This window comes from Bison bison, unplaced genomic scaffold, assembly GCF_000754665.1.
Source record: "Bison bison bison isolate TAMUID 2011002044 unplaced genomic scaffold, Bison_UMD1.0 scf7180017864304, whole genome shotgun sequence".
Classification (NCBI taxonomy): Eukaryota; Metazoa; Chordata; class Mammalia; order Artiodactyla; family Bovidae; genus Bison; species Bison bison.
Genome location: NW_011494876.1, coordinates 14376645 through 14393286, shown reverse-complemented (window position 1 = coordinate 14393286; position 16642 = coordinate 14376645). Strand labels below are relative to the sequence as shown.

General features: G+C 52.0%; 3 protein-coding genes across 3 annotated transcripts in view; 1 reads left to right on the top strand and 2 right to left on the bottom strand.

Annotated features, from left to right (window-relative positions):
* Positions 1-3146, bottom strand: part of IQCF1 (IQ motif containing F1) — a 3616-nt gene extending 470 nt beyond the window's left edge. The window contains 4 exon segments of the mRNA XM_010851946.1: positions 6-136; positions 1793-1855; positions 1997-2113; positions 3138-3146. Of these exon segments, the coding sequence (XP_010850248.1) occupies positions 6-136; positions 1793-1855; positions 1997-2113; positions 3138-3146 (320 nt within the window).
* A 4381-nt stretch (positions 3147-7527) lies between these two features.
* Positions 7528-15481, bottom strand: RRP9 (ribosomal RNA processing 9, small subunit (SSU) processome component, homolog (yeast)). The gene is made up of 15 exons (XM_010851773.1): positions 15289-15481; positions 14935-15017; positions 11748-11857; positions 11294-11361; positions 11170-11211; positions 10763-10889; positions 10007-10131; positions 9832-9924; positions 9368-9468; positions 9150-9284; positions 9002-9064; positions 8641-8786; positions 8480-8559; positions 7815-7888; positions 7528-7698 (listed from the first exon to the last, which is right to left on the bottom strand). The coding sequence occupies exons 1-15, from the start codon at positions 15373-15375 to the stop codon at positions 7605-7607; spliced, it is 1428 nt and encodes a 475-aa protein (XP_010850075.1). The 5' UTR covers positions 15376-15481; the 3' UTR covers positions 7528-7604.
* Positions 15482-15938: 457 nt separating this feature from the next.
* Positions 15939-16642, top strand: part of PARP3 (poly (ADP-ribose) polymerase family, member 3) — a 6145-nt gene continuing 5441 nt past the window's right edge. The window contains 2 exon segments of the mRNA XM_010851944.1: positions 15939-15954; positions 16429-16528. Of these exon segments, the coding sequence (XP_010850246.1) occupies positions 15939-15954; positions 16429-16528 (116 nt within the window).

Here is a 16642-nt window from a genome sequence, read left to right as displayed (position 1 = left end):
TCCACCAGCATTGAATGATCCATGCTCTGAGAGCCGCATGCAGTAGTGTCCTGCGCACCAGGGTGCCCCGCCACCAGGCCTGGATCTTTACTGCTTCTGGATCACTGACGGGAGGCTTCTTTTGGGGTTTTGTGACCTAATGAGAAAAATAAAAGGAGACATTGAGAGGATATTCCCCACCCACTTCAGCCCCAGGGTGTGCCACGAAGGGTCTCTGATGCCCTATGAGCAACCACGCCTCCTCTGATCCCCAGGAGCACTGTGCAGGATGCTGGCTGGACCCACAGGCCAAGTAGGTGTCCTTTCTCTGTTCCCCTCTGGTTAATGGGCATGGATACACCACATTGACCTCTGAATCTCAGAGCACCCATCTGTAAAACGGGAGTATATGTGTCCTGGCTACCTGGTATTTTTTTAATTAATTAATTAATTTTAATTGGAGGCTAATTACTTTACAATATTGCAGTGGTTTTTGCCATGGGTGTTCATGTGTTCCCCATCCTGAACCCCCCTCCCACCTCCCTCCCCATCCCTTCCCTCAGGGTCATCCCAGTGCACCAGCCCTGAGCACCCTGTCCCATGCATCAAACCTGGACTGGTGATCTGTTTCAAATATGATAATATACATGTTTCAATGCTATTCTCTCAAATCATCCCAGCCTCGCCTTCTCTCACAGAGTCCAAAAGACTGTTTTTTACATCTGTGTCTCTTTTGCTGTCTCGCATATAGGGTCATCATTACCATCTTTCTAAACTCCATACATATGCATTAGTATACTGTATTATTGTTTTTCTTTCTGACTTGCTTCACTCTGTATAATAGGCTTGTTTCATCCACCTCATTAGAACTGATTCAAATGCATTCTTTTTAATGGCTGAGTAATATTCCATTGTGTGTATGTACCACAGCTTTCTTATCCTTTCGTCTGCTGATGGACATCTAGGTTGCTTCCATGTCCTGGCTATTATAAACAGTGCTGCGATGAACATTGGGGTACACGTGTCTCTTTCAATTATGGTTTCCTCAGTGTGTATGCCCAGCAATGGAATTGCTGGGTTGTGTGGCAGTTCTATTTCCAGTTTTTTAAGGAATCTCCACACTGTTCTCCATAGTGGCTGTACTAGTTTGCATTCCCACCAACAGTGTAAGAGGGTTCCTTTTTCTCTGCACCCTCTCCAGCATTTAGTGTTTGTAGACTTTTTGATAGCAGCCATTCTGACTGGCATGAGATGGTTCCTCATTGTGGTTTTGATTCGCATTTCTCTGATAAAGAGTGATGCTGAGCATCTTTTCATGTGTTTGTTCTGGCCACCCAGTATTACATGGGTCAAGTTGGCCAACCTCAGGCCAGAATTCCATAATCAGAGTGTTATCAAAGTCTACCTGAGACTGCCCACCCAACCAGGATCCAGGACTCTTCCCTTCAGAGCCCACACACCTACTGGAGAAATGGCTTCCTCTGCTATCCTGCCCTTTCATCCTTGGCTCGAGCTCCAATTCACAACCTGCTCTCTTCCTCTGCAATATCATAGTGTTTAAAGTTTCCCCCATCCCATAAAATGCTGCCTCTCATCTCTTCCTCATCTTCACTTCTCTTGACTTTCAAATTTTAAATCTTAATTAGCAAGCAAACATACATGCACACACGCTCACACACATACACACACACACACACATACACACCACTGATTAAACCCAGCTTCTAAATAGAATATTGGCCATTCCATTCCACAAACACAACTCCCACATTTGCACTCCCAGCCCCATGTCATCTGGGTGAGGGGATCATACCACTCCTGATCTCTTATCAGCATCATCCGCTCCCTTTGTTGCTGCTTTATTCTCTTGTTGAGCCTTTTTTAAAAAAAAAAAACGGGAAAAGGGGACAGACAAGAAAGAGTTTATTCCTGTTCCTGGCTCTGGAACATACCAAAGACACTAGCCGCGGTATCAGGACACAAAGCCCGGACACATCCAAGTCAGGGCTCCCCTTACCTCTGCCTTCTCTAACGTCAGCGATGGTTCTGAGGGTAAACTATTCTCCACCAGCCCCTTATTCTCCTGAGGCTTATTTTCAGTGTTTTCATCAACTGTCTTAGGCTGGTCTGTCTCCTGCAATCAGCAGAGAGGGGAAAGGCAAGAGTGAGGCTGCTCTCCCTCTCTCTCCAGTAAGCAAGCCACACAGCCCTAGTGCACAGGGCTTCCCAGACTAGTCAGAAGTTAGGGGGAGTTCTCTCACCCTGAGATTTATGGGGACATCCCCAAATGCCTAGTGTGTCAGCCTCTGTCTTACTCACCATTATTGGTTCCACATGGATTGGGTGTAGATGGTTCAAATCCCCTCAGGTCTGTGTTCCTCTAGTCATGGCATGGGAGAAAAGAGTCAGGGTGGCAGACCTGTGATGTCATAAGGCCAGTTGTGACTCAAGCACCAGGATGGCTCCCAAGAGTTAAGCCCCATCCAAGGAAGAGGCAACAGTGCTGTCCATTCTCTTATGCTGGAAATGGCCAAAAGCAAGACACTGGAAAGAGTGGCCCATCGATATAAAGGTGTATAAAGATAGTCATTGGTGACATCCCCAGGTGGTAAAATTGGGCATGGATCTAATGGTTTATAGTCTGTTTATACTATAGCCTATAGCATAACTGTTGAAGAATAATTTTATATACATGTACTGATGAGTAAGTGTATCCAAGATGTATGTGTAAGTGAAAAAAGCTGAACATCATTATGATCCCATTAGATGAGATATAAAACCATCATTGTATGGGATGGTAAAAAACCCATCAAAATGTATAATTATACATATATGCTATAAATGCAGATAAAGAGGGAGTAAGGTATATACACCAAACAGCTACCAATGATTACCTTAGGAGAGAAGAGTTGAGTTGCTGACCCATTCATACAATACGGCAGAACTCTGTGAGGCCCCCAGAACCAGCAGACCTTCTTTCCTTCCCCCTCAGGCTCTGGGGCTGGGAGCCTATTCAGGGCGTTGATCCCACTGACACCCTCACAGACCCCCTCCTTTCTTCTCTTCTTTCCGCTCTTCCCTGAAGAGGTCTCCTTAGGACTTCTGGTAGAGGTGGAGAAGAATGATAGAGAAGATGGAGGCTGGAGAAGGACTCTCACCCGCCTCATGCTCGCCCCAGGCCCCTTGCTTGAATAGTGTCCCCCTCCGCTCCTCAGCCCCTGGGGCAGCTCCTCCCTGCCCACTGGATTGAGTCTGAGTCCATCCTGGTGGCATTCAAAGCACCCATATCCTCCCTGCCCCTAGGGTCACCACATTCACCAACACCCCTGCCCTGGCCTCTCCTGCTTGAGTCTCCCTCCCCGCTGGGACTCAGCCCCCTCGTTTACCGGGGCTCCATCTGTGCAATCGTGCCTGTGTCCTTGGAGTGCAGGGACTTTAATTCCTCCCCTCACTGCTCAGATGCTCACGGATCCAGCTATGAGGAGCACGTGTTCAATGACCATTCGTTTATCTTTTATGAAGTATTGGTTTAAGCATTTATCCCACTTTTATTGGGCTGTTTGTCTTCATCACTGAGTCATAGAAGCTCTTATACTCTGGATATGAGTCCTTTGTCAGATACATGTACTGTAGATGTTCTTTTCCCCCATCTGTGACTTTTTAAGTGCTGTCTTTTGATGAACAGATGGTTTTAATTTGGATGAAGTCCAGTTCTATCAATATTTTATACTGAGTGCTTTCTCTGCCCTAAGAAATCTTTGTCAACTCCAAGGTCACAAAATATTTCTCATGGGTTTTCTTCTAGAAGCTTTGTATCAGCTTTGCTTTAGTTTTTGTTTAGGTCTATGATACATCTTGAATTAATTTATTTTTGGCTATGATGTTAGATAGGGGTCAAGTTTTCTGTTCCATTGAAAAATACATTTCCTTTCTGCATTGACTTAGCTTAGTACATAAAAAAATCAATAGACTGTGTAAATATGAGTCTATTTCTGGCTTCTTTATTCTGTATCATTGATCTGTTTGTCTCTTCTTACATTCTTACCTGTTCTGACTACTGTAACTTTATAGTTTTTCAAGACAATGTCTTGAAATTAGATAATTTATCTTCTTCAACTTTGCAATTCAGTATCAAGCATCTCACAACTGCTCATACAGTTGATCTCTGTATACTATAACCCTTGAATCTTTCCATTTCAGGTGTGCTTTTAATTTTTATTTGTTAACAGCTTTGTTAGAATGTATAATAATGCAGATGCTATACAATTCATCCCCTTAAAGTACATGGTTCAGTGTTTTTTTTTTTTAATGTTTTGTCTGTGTCGAGTCTTTTTGGCACACGGGAACTTTGTTGTGGCATCGGGGCTTCTCTCTAGTTGTGGCTCACCAGCTCGGTAGTTGTGTGTGGGCTTATTGCCCCACCACATGTGGGATCTTTGTTCCCTGACCAGGGATCAGACCCTCATCCCCTGCATTGGAAGGTGAATTCTTCTTTTTTTCTTTAATGTTTCACATACTTATTACTGAGCAAACAGATCCCTAGGGAGGAAACACCCACAGCCAAACATTCCATTGCTCCCATAAAATACTCGTGAGCTGTTCAGACAGTGGTGATGTTCTCATTGCCGTGATTCCCTTAAGATGCACGTGATCTTGACACAGCATAAATGTTTGCCACTTCATATGTGAGACTCCTTATATCCCCAGCTTGGATCTTCTCCAGCGTCGTCTCTTGGGAGCTTTGCCTGATTTTATTACCAGTTTTCATTCGAATCCACTAGGGAATAGGATGATTCCGTTTTTGTTTCCTGGCCAGGAATCACTTGATCCTGCAAGTCCTGTGAGAAGACAGCAAGGAGCAAATTCAACTGAACATAAGATAGGATGATGGAGAAAAGACTGAAAGGCAGATTCTTAACCACTGGATCACCAGGGAAGTCTGTATTCGATGGTTTTTTAGTATATTCACAGAGACATGCACGATTTCCTTATTCCTGTATTTTTTTGGGTAGACTGGGGGTGCCTGTAGGCCAATTGGGGGATCCGGAGGTGAGGCATCCTCAGTGACATGGGCAGGCTTCCTGATGGAACCTGTGAAGTGGTTAGTGGGCTCTGCATCAATTTGATATGTTTTAAGCCCTACCTGCTGTTCTTTCAGCCCCTCCCCACCCTTCTGTCAAACTGCACACCTGTGTTTTAGGAATGAGAAACGCACACCTCAGTGACCCTGGGGCTGTGATCTGAGGAAGTCCCAGGGCCTCATGATGACCAGGTGGGTCTGCAGAGGACAGAAATAGGCAGAGCCAGGAAGGGCCCCACCTGGTGTCTTTTGCCTGGTTCAGAGCTACAAACAGAGCTAAGAGTTTCTACAGTGGCTCACCTCACCCTCACCTGTGGCCTTGAGTCCATCATGGGTGGAAGAAGACAGGAGAGCACTTGAGCCCATTGGAGTGGGTGGTGGGAGGCATATTGCAGCACCCCTGAGTCACAGAGCTTTGTATTTGTTATAAAACAGAGCAGTGAGCTCATTGCCTGCTCAGTTTCCCTGCAACTTACTGGACACTGCAGACTGAAGTCTTGATCCTCCTCCTCACGATCCTGCTTTCCCCACTCGGTCTTCCTCATCTTCATAAATGTCACCACTGACTACTATGTTGCCACGTTCAATCTCATTGCACAATCAACAAGTATCTGTTGACTTCTCCAAACACAGCTCTGTCTCCCCATTCTGCCACTGGGCCCTCTCACACCTCCATCACCTCTTACCTGCTATCACTATAGCTTCCTAAGTGGCCACCCTTCTTTCCCCCAAACCTCTACTAATTAATTCTCCACACAGCAGCGAGTTGTGTTTTCTCTTTACTGTGAACCAGCTCATTTTACGTTTTTGCTTTCAACCCTCTCGTGGCTTCCCATTGCCTGGAAGCGAGCAAGGGAGAAAGGGAGGAAGAGACCAACTACAGAGTCTCAGCTGACCAAGGCCAAGAATAGAGGCCATAGGAGGGATTATTTTCAGTTTCAATTCCAAGGGCATTTATTTTCGTTCTCCCTGGGAATGTGCTAATGGAAAAGGGGTTTGTGGATTAAGGGGCATCTCCATATTACTTGCAATATTGTTCAGGAGGTATGTGTATCCCATCATTAAGCTCAATTTAAGGCGGAGACATAGGGAGTGAATTCTAGTAACATCCTCTGATCCATAACAAGATTTTCAGGGATTCAGTCTGAACCTGACCCTACAGGCCCCAAGACGATGAAAGGAGCAGCTCTGTCAAGGGGGAGGCCTGGGGAGACCGGGGGGAAGCCACTGCCGCTTGAGAACCACAGGCTCAGCTGTTGGACTCAAGGCATTAGAGGAAAGGTATGGGCAGAATCCTTAACATTCCCATTTTCCACTGAGTTTCCAGAGGAGAGGTGGCTTCACTGCACTGCTAGCTCTCCAGTAAAGCCTCTCCACCTCTTTACTCCACCCCATAGCAGGAGCTGAATTATCCAGTGAAATCAGGAGAATGAACATTCCTTTGACATGTTTACCTGGCAGGGGCATTGCTCACAGGAGTCATGCAGCCTGGCTGTCATTTGGACCAAGGGCAGAGCTATTCCCACCTCTGACCCTTGTCCCCAAGCAGTGAGCAATGCAGGGTCCCACCTCCACCCCGACCCCCACCCCCACCCCAAGGGCAGTCTGGCTCCTAAAGCTTCCTGACCTGGCCTGGGTGGGGCAGATCAGCCTGACTTGTAAGAATACATCCAGGATGGTCTGTTGAGACAACAGTTTCATTTTTACTTATTTATTTTCGGCCGTGCTGCGTCTTCATTACTGTGTGGGCTTTTCTCTAGTTGCGCCAAGCAGGGACTACTCTCTAGTTGCGGTGCTCAGGCTCTTCACTGCATTGGCTTCTCTTGTGGAACACGGGTTCTTGGGTGAGCAGGCTTTAGTAGTTGCGGTTCCTAGACTCCAGAGCACAGGCTCAATAGTTGTGGTGCATAGGCTGGAGAAGGAAATGGCAACCCACTCCAGTATTCTTGCCTGGAGAATCCTACGGACAGAGGGGCCTGGCAGGCCATGATCCACACAGTCGCAGAGAGTCGGACACAACTGCAACGATCCACACAGTCGCAGAGAGTCGGACACAACTGCAATGACTACGCACACACGCACAGGCTCAGCTGCTCTGCAGCACGTGGGATCTTCCCGGACTGGGGACCAAACACGTCTCTTGCAATTGGTAGGCGGATTCTTTACCACTGAGCCACCAGGGAAGCCCCCTGACGGTCTTCCTTTCAGTCCTCAGACCCCACAGCCAGGCCTTTACACACACTGGACAGCCACAGCTTCTTAGCTGAGGGGTCAGCAGCTTCCGACCCCAATGAGCCCAGAGCAGGGGGGTGGGAAGCTGGCCTAATGAGGTCACAGAGGACACTCAGGGTCCAGGAGCCAGAAGCCAGCTGAGGGTCCCATCCCCAAATTCCCTGGAAAGGCTAAAGCCCCTAGGCCTTTACTAAGCCATCTCTGCCCTCCCTACCCAAGAAGCTGGAGAAGACAAGACCCAAAAGAGGAGACTTTTAATACAAAGAAAGCAGGGGATGACCTGGGGAGAACTTAAATAAAGGGGATGTGAGTGTCAGGAGCCAGCAGCCGGGGGCCTGGGGGCCCTGCGGAGAGGGATGATGCAGACAGAGTTCCGGGCCTCTTTGATCCGCCACCACCGGCCAAGCCTGCAGGAGGGAGAGATGCCGCTGAGGCCAGGCCCAGCCCCCCGCAGCATCCACCTCTGTTCCCACCCAGCCAGTGCCACCTGCCCCACCCTCGCCCCCCGAGGCATGCCTCATACCTGTGCTCCTGCCCCACCCCAGCCACCAGGAAGTCCCCAGCACTGGAAAACTTGAGGCTATTGACAAAGCCCACCTGAGAAGAGGGAAGGACAATGTAGTGAGATGTGAGAAGAGACCCTCCACCACAGCCCCAGCATCACAGTTAAAGGTCTACCCTGCTCTGCCCTCTGCCGCCTGGGCCTCAGCCTCCACATCTGTGAGATGGGGAAAGTAGATCTCAGGGGATCAAACAATCTCAGTTTGTGGGGATTAGGGAGACAGTGTGCACCAAGTATGGCCTGGATCCTGGCTCAGGAGACTCCATGACCGAGCCCTGAACTGCCACTCTGCCCTAGGCTGTTCCAAGTCCACACACTAGCCTGGCATTCAGCCCGGCACCAGTCATGCAGAACCCATCACAGGGTCAGGCCCTCTGTGCTCTGTGCACACTTCCCTGCCTTGTACCCCAGTACCCAGGACAGAGCCTGGGACTCCTTTGGGAGGGGAGTGGAGGAGGAGAAGGGAGAGGAAGAAGGGAGAGTTTCTGCAGGCCCTGTAGGAGCTGGGGCTACAAAGGGAAGTCACAGCTGGCCCTGCCCTGAGGAACCACCCTTCTGGCAGGAAAAGACTGGTAAGGGGCTTTGGGAGAGTGGTAAAGACAGGCTGGTATTCAAGCCCCACTCACCAGGGGGATGTCATAGAGAAGGTCAAGCTGCCGGAAGCCCTCTCCACATTGCCAGAGCCGCACAGAATTGTTGTGGGAGCCTGGGAGACAGGGAGACAGTGAGCAACCCCCTCAGCAGCCTACCCTGGGATAACCTCCTCTCTGCCACACAGGGGACCCACCTGTGGCCACAAGGTCTGTGTTGAGCAGGGCTGCGACTGACGACACCCAGAAGGGCTGCTCCAAGCCCGGCTCCCCCCGCAGCCCATGGGCCTCACGCTGCAGGGCAAGTGGCCGCTTCTTGGAGAGGCCCCACAGGGCCACGGAACTGTGGACAGGGAGCAGGGTGAGTGGGCGGTCAGGGGCAGGGCAGAGGGCCACATGGCAGGAAGGGACCAAGTGCACACCAGCCACGTGAAGCAGACAGGGTGACCTGCACTCTCTGCCTCAGTGTCCCCACCTATGGAAAGCGGCTACTCCAGCTCCCGACCAGGGGGATTTTCTATGCAGCAAGCCTGGGGCGGGGGGAAGGGCAGCTCTTACCCGTCGTCTGCACCCGACACCATGTGCTCCTCATTGATGAGCTGGATGCTGTCGATGGAGCCCCTGAGAAAGGAGCCGTGAGGGGCATGGCCCAGCCTCACCCCCAGCCCACGCTGCCCGCCACGCTGGGCACGGCAGGCCGCCTTACTGGTGGCCATAGAAGACAAGCTGGGACTCCTCGGGGATCTTCCACACACGCACGGTCCCGTCCCGGCCCCCGGCGGTCACACAGCACTCCCTGCTCAGAGCATCCAGTGCGGCCACAGCGTCCTGGTGCCCGAAGCTGGAGCAGGGGACAGATGGACGATGAGGTCACCCATGAACCTGAACACACACGTGTGCATGCCCTCTCCCCGGCACACTTACAGCGTCTCCACATAGGAGTTCTCTGCCACATTCCACACCTTCACAGAGCGGTCATGGGATGTGCTGTAGAGCTGGTGGGTGCCTCTGCGGAATGCCAGCCCCTGGGAGTTCATGGAAAGAGGGAAGAAGGGGACCTGGGCTACAGCAGGCGAGACAGAGGTCAGGCCCAGGGAGCCCCCTCGAGAGTGCTCTGTGGGGCTCTACGTGGAGACAGAGGCACACTCACTTGCCCTTGTCAAGCAGGTACAGACTCCTTGGAGGCCGCCTCCTCCCTAGGCAAGCTCGCCTCAGTCTCCCCCAGCTCTTCCCCATCGCTTCCCTGTTTCTGTCCTATACACCGACATGCAGGGTCTATGAGGATGAGGACCCTCTGCCTCATTCACGCCATTCCCTGGAGCCAAGCACCAAGCCTGGCCCACTCAGGTGCTTGAGAAATGTCCACTGAAGGCGGCCCAGCTCCTTACCGACACAGCGTCCCGGTGTCCCGTGAAGGTGTACAGGTGCTGGCAGCTCTGGGCCTCCCAAATGAGAATGAGCTTGCTGCGGTCGCCTGAAGCCTATGAGGACAAGGACCATGGCCAGAGGCACCCACTGTGTGCCCACACCTCTCACCCACCCCCAGGGCCAACGCAGCCTTACCAAGTACTTGCCATCGGAAGAGATGGCCATGCAGAGGACATGGGTGCTGTGGCCAGGGGGTTGCCCCTCGGTGCCCTTCTTGGCTCGAGGGATCACATGAAGTTTCCGTCCACTCTCCACGCTCCCTGGCACCAAGGGGAAGACAGATGCTGCTAGGACTGGGGTAGGCGTCTGGTAGTCCCCTTTAAGGGCCCCAGGGGACCATGGAAAAAGTCCTGGCCTCAGGTCAGAAGATCTGGCTCAGCCACTGTGAGCTCCTGGACAAGTCACCTCAGTTTCCTCATCTGTCAAGTGGTGCCAGTAATCCCAAAGGGCAGCCAGGAAGCCCGGAAGAGAAGGCACAGGAAAGTGCTTGGGGCTGATGGTGCGAGCTCCTCCTGTTACTACTGTGGGTGGAGGAGGCCACCCCTCAGCGGTCAAAGGCTGGGAACGCAGGAGGACCAGGAACTCAATCCCAGGGCTGTGCGGAGCCTCAAGCATCCTCTAGTCCAACTGCCCACCTGCAGCATCAATTTCTGTTGAATCACCACCCCGCCTCTCCTCCATCATCTCCGATGACAGGGACAGAGAGCTCACAAAGCCCCACTCCTGGACAGACACTTCCACCGTCACCCAGAAAACACCTCTCAGGGAGCAAACCTGCCTCCAGAAGCTTTCCCCATCAGGCCTCTGTCTTCCCTGCTTATTCCCTCCTCCCCAGACCAGCCCTCCCAGATGATCCCTTGGGGCTGCACCCCCACCCAGGCACTCACTCACACTTAATAATGGTGCAGTCTTTGGCAGCAGAAAAGATGGCCAGGTCGTCAGGGGTGACAACCAAACACGTGATAGACAGCTGGTGGCCACGTAAGATTCGAATGTCAGCTGGGTCTGGGGCCTGGATCTAGGCAGGCAGGTGCTGGGTCACTGCGACTGGGGGCAGGAAGGCCACCCTCCACACACACACACACACACACACACACACACACACACACGCCACCCTTTCCCACCACACTGCCAAGAAGGAAAGCCAAACCCAAGGTTGCAAGGACTGACCCTGTCTGGCCAGGTGCCCACTACGTTTCACAGCAAAGACCCCACAGCCTGAGTCCCCAGTTGGGCCCTTTGCCCACCGACCCAGGTGATTCCCTCCAATCTGACACCAAAGTGCCCTGCCCACTCACCTCCTTTGCCACTGACTTCTGCAGCCTGCCCCTCTGCTCAAGCTGCGTAGAGAGGAGAGGAATGAGATCCCAGAAGCAGACCAATCCCATCCCTTCCCTGCCACCACCCTCCCTCCACACTCACCACATCCTCCTTCAGCCTCCCTGCCACCTGGTCCTCCTCAAATTCGCGGGCCTCAGCCTTCTCCTCCTCTGTGGAGGACAGAGGAGCCCAAGTAAACCCAGGCCAAGACCCCACTTTTCCCTTCCTGTCCCAACCTGCCGCCTCAGTCCTAGGCCCTGAACACTTGGGCTGTGTCCCACGGAAGTTCAGGCCACCTTGGGCAAAGGTGGCGGGGCATGGGGGGTAGGGCAGGGAGGGCTGGATGATCTCCTCCTGCCCACCCTCTAGCTTTGCTTATCAGATCAGTCTAAAGCCCTGTGAAGCCTGGCCCACCCGAAGAGGTCCATCAGAGCTCACGGCCACCCTCCCATAGGGCAGCCAGAACCTGAAGCCCTGGCTGCCCACCAGGTACCTGCATCAGTCACCCACCAGGGGCACAGGCCATGCCCCTCACCTGCCCAGCCCACAGGCTCACCTTGCTGCCTGAGCTGCTCCAGGTAGACCTTGGCCAAGCGCAGCTTCTTCTCCTGTGCGGTCTCCTCCAGCTCCTCTTCCTCCTCCTCCTCAGTCCTCCTGAGAGCTAGACTGTGGGCAGGAGCGGGCTGGGTTTGAGGAGGTTCGGCCCACTCCTCTGGCCACTGGGACTCTGCCTCCTCACTGCCTTCCCTGCCACTTGACCACCTCCATCCCTGCCAGCCCTCATGGCCAGTGACCACACACACAGAAAACTGAAAAAAGATGTGACTTACCAAACTGAAAGGGCCCATCCAGGGACCAACATAAGGGTGAAAACAGACCCCAAACCCAAAGATATAACTGTGAAGTCTCTCAACTCTGTAGGGAAAGAGAAGGTTCTATAGGTCCAAGAAAAATCAGATCATGTTCAAAGGGTCAAGAATCAAAATGACTCCAGACATCCCTCAACACCAGCCCTGAGAGCAGGACACAAAGGAACTGCACACACAAAATTCGGAGTAAAATGCTAACCACTGGATGGCGGGCCAAGTTAAGCCATCAGTGACAAATGAAGATATTTTCAGGGGTATAAGGTGCCACAGAATTGGTCCCTTCTCCTTTTAAGGATGGAGGGTGTGTTTCCTGAACAAGAAGACTGACCTAAGAATGGGGAAGGTGTGGAAGTGTTAGTTGCTCAGTCATGTTCGACTCTTTGCAACCTCATGGACTGTAGCCCACCAGGCTCCTCTGTTCACAGAATTCTCTGTGAATACTAAGGGTGGGTTGCCATTCCCTTCTGAAGGGAATACCGAAGTGGATTGGGAATACTGAAGGATACCGAAGTGGGCTGCCATTCCCTTCTCCAGGGGAGCTTTCCGACCCAGGGATAGAACCTGGGTCTCCTGCATTACAGGCTGATTCTTTACTGTCTGAGCCAGGCATGGGAGACAAGAAACAGAAGATCCAACATGGAAAGCAGAAAAGGTAGATCTCAAAACAACAACCACCCCCAGACACAAGGGAGCCGCCAACCCAGATCTGACGTGAGAAACCAAGAGGCAGACATATTGGGACTATCATCGCCCCATCCTCACTGCCGAAGCACCATCCTCTACCCTGAGGATGGGATTCCAGGTGAAGCTTAACTGGGTCTGGCTGGACCTTGTGAAGATCTTGATTTCCCCTCCACATCCCTCACTTAAGATGAGTCCTACGCTGACTTGCTCCTGGGAGCTGGAGGTAGGTCATGGGAACTCAGAAGCAGAAAACCCAGGGCTGCCTGTTCCCTCTGATCACGTGCCTGCAGATATCTAGTCCCTGTCAGGTACCCCAACTGTTTCCAAGACTCATCCATGACCTTGCCCACAGCTTCCCCGAAAGGGACATTGGAAATTCTCAGGGAAGCCAAGGCCTCATGCTCTTGAGACCAGTTAGTACCCAGCACCAAGCAAGTCTTCAGCTGACAGAGTTGCTGCCCTTCCCTCATATAACCAAGGTCTACACTTCTACTCAGTTTACTCAAAGGAATAAATCTTTGTTTAGGGTTTCACACAGGAGACAGAACTCTAAAGAAAATCAAGAGAAGCACACACCATTATAATTCCACTCATATAACATTCTGGAAAAGGCAAAATTCTAGGGATAGCAGTTACCAGGGGAGAGAGAAAGAGAGGAACTGACTACAAAGGAGCCGGGGAAATTTTGGAGGGTGGTAAAACCCTTCTCTATCTTCAGAGCGGTGGCAGTTTATATGAGTCTGTTACAACTCACAGAAAGGTACACTAAGAAACAAATATCACTGTATGTAAATTACACCTGAATCAGAAAAGGAAAAAAAAAAAAGGAGATCAAGAAAAAGGAAGGAAGGAAACCAAAGAAATTATTAACTCAAGTCAGGAATGGCAGTTGGGTCTTCTACGTTTCTGCACAGGTCTAGTTCTGGTGGGTGCACTGAGGTCCATCATTTCATCATTACTGTCTATGGTACAATTACATTTCATTAACTCTTCTGTAGCTAATAAATTTCACAACACATTTTAAAAATATTTCAAAGTGTTTCACACAGGGCCTGGCACACACTCACCTGCAGTAACCTCAGGACTACAAAAAAGTATATAAAGTCCTTCTGAGAGCAGGTTAAGACCAACATGTACTCAACATTTAGAGGCAGAATTTCTAAAGCCAACTTTAAAAAAAAATAATTTAACATTTGTATTTATTTATTTGTTGGCTGTGCTAGGTCTTTGCTGCTGTGCCTGGGCTTTTTCTAGTTGTGGCAAGTGGGGACTATTCTCTAGCTGTGGTGCACGAGCTTCTCACTGTGGTGGCTTCTCTTGTTGAAGAGCACAAGCTCTAGGTTGTGTGGGCTCAGTAGTCGTGACACACAGTCTTAGTTGCCCTGTGGCATGTGGAATCTTCCCAGACCAGAGATTGAACCCATATTGGCAGGTGGATTCTTAGCCACTGGACCACCAGGAAAGTCCTCTAAAGCCAACTGTTAAGGAAGGCACCAGGATTTCCTGGTGTGACAGCTTCCATTCCACAAGGTTAGGCCTGACACTTGCTAGCTCCCTTTGAACTCCGCAGTATGTTTCACCCCCATCACCTGCAGAATGAATGAGGTACACAAAGCCCTTCACAATCTGGATGCACGTACCACCTGCCCTTCCACCCTCTCCATCTTCCATTTAGCCCGTTTAACCCCTAGACTTTTCTCTGATCCCTGAATGCATTCCCTACCTCTCGATAAGGAAGCCCTCCTGATCTCTCCAAGCCCTATTTAAACTCCCTTTCTCTGTTCCCACAACACACAGCTCTAAGATATGCCTCCCATCACAACACACTCTGTCTTCACCTGCCTGCTCATCTCTGTTCTCAAAAAAATGAAACTAGTGCGTGGCTCTTTCAGTAACTGAAATTGTGAAGAACTAACAAGCATTTCTTGTATCCTCCCCTTGCCTGGAGTTCAGCTCCCTGTCACGAGCCAGGAAGATTCAGCAGGTCTCCCATTGGGACTGGGGGTCCTCCCCACACAGAGACCCTGCAGAGAAGGAAATGACAGTTCTCAGGGTCAGAAAGTGGAGGAAAGAGTCAAGACCTGAGATCCTGGGTGCTGGCCCAGTTCTAGCACCCCTTCAACTGAGGATTCCTTGCATACACCATGGGTCCCAGGGTTCCTTTCCACTACGTGGAAAAAAAGAGCTCACCTCTCACTCTCCGAGTCGCTCGAGATCTCCTCATTCATCTTGCCGCCATCCTTGGACTTGACTTTGTCCCCAGAGGAGTCGCCCTGGGAATCACATAATACGTTTTTGGTCAGGGGTCCCGACCACTCGGGCTCTGACCAAGAGTCCCTTAGGGTCCCTCGAGAGCCACTGGGAAAGGCAGTGGCCCCTGGCTCAAGTGAAAGACTTTTCAGGATTTGACGCACGGAGAAAGGGAAGAAGCTGACTCCAACCCGGGTCCCGGGGGCGAGGGGACCGGGGCCGGGACCCCCGGATGGGATTAGGGTGGTCCCAATAGGCAGGATAGACCCCCGCCTGCCAAAGCGCCATGCTCACCTTTCGCCGCCGCTTGAAGGCCTCCGCACCAGCCCCGGCCCCTGAGGCCGGCTTTCCCCTCTTACGAGCCGCCCGTGTCGCCGACATGCTGCCCACGGTGCGTGTTGCAGCCGCCGCTAGAGAACTCACGTGGCGGCTAAACCCAGGCAGTCCCACCCGACTCCCCGCTGGGATAGGCTCCCACCGCCCTATAGGTCCCGCCTCCCACAGCTCTATTGGGTCCTTGGATAGGTTCTGCCACGCCCCCAAGCTCCCATAGGGTAAATGCCTGTGGCCCCGCCTCCCAAAGTTCCTATAGGTTCCTGCGCCGTGGCTCAGACAGTAAAGGAAGCAAGCCTCTTCCCGGCGCTTCCGGCCAACGACTGTGGCGCATGCGCCCCGCCGCTGACTGACGTCTGAAGAGGGGTCAGACTCCGACGCCTTCTCTGTATTTGCGCCCTTTGGACGCTGGGGGGCGTCAGAGATGCAGGGTCCCTTTCCCTGGACCGTGACTCCTCCCTGTCAGGGGCGGGGACCAGGGTGAGAGTCTGACTCCCTAGTAACTGGGGGAGAGGGAGCCAGGCAGTCCCTGGGAGAGGAAGGCAATGCCTGCACCTGCGGCCAAGGTCACTTGACAAACCAGTGGACACGTATTGCATGTCTCAGGCGAGATGTGCACCGCTAAGGGTGCGTCAGTCCCCTGGGCCTTGGCTCTGTCCAGGTCAAGTGTCTACCCATTCATGGGACAGGCTGCCCCGGCTCCGCCTGCCCAGCCTCTGACTCACCAGACTGGTGACCAAATTACTGGAATCCTATCCACACCCAGTTCATCCCTGCTCCCCTAAGGCTTACAGACGGTTGTTAGAACTGACTGCCTAGGAGGTACTGACCCGGTGGCCACCACTTCTCCCAGGTCCCTGCTTCTTTTAGGTGAGTGCTCTATGGCTCTGCCCACAGCCCTCCACAGGGCAGGACAGGGCAGGGCCGGTGTGACTGGCTTTTGCCAGTTCAGTGCCACTGGTCCAGGACCCGGACTGGCATCCCAGAAGTCTTGAGTCTGATGGGAAGAGTTTCTGTGCTACTGGGTCCCAAGCTCTGGAGAGACAGAGCTGGCCTCAGGAGTGCTGCCCCCCAGGAGCCACTGCCCACTCTCCTCCATAGCTGAGGTGACACAGCCCAGCAACCATGCCAGGTCCAAGTCAGCTGAGAGGGGGGAGGAACAGAGAGTGCTCTGCAAGGAGGAGCCCAGAAGTGGGAAGGGGTAGATTTTCCTTTCACTTTCCCTTCCACCTCAGTACACACAGGAGAGCTAGAGAGGGTGGAGAGCCCCTCTTCCTTAACCAAACTGGGAAGATTGTACAGAGGCCAGGCCTGG

Coding starts and splice junctions, on each gene's coding strand:
- RRP9 (XM_010851773.1), bottom strand. CDS start 15,375: ATGTCGGCGACACGGGCGGCTCGTAAGAGGGGAAAGCCGGCCTCAGGG. Junction 9,925..10,006: donor CTTCCGATGGCAAGTACTTG/GTAAGGCTGCGT, acceptor TTGTCCTCATAG/GCTTCAGGCGACCGCAGCAA. Junction 9,285..9,367: donor AACTCCTATGTGGAGACGCT/GTAAGTGTGCCG, acceptor CCCCTGCTCCAG/CTTCGGGCACCAGGACGCTG.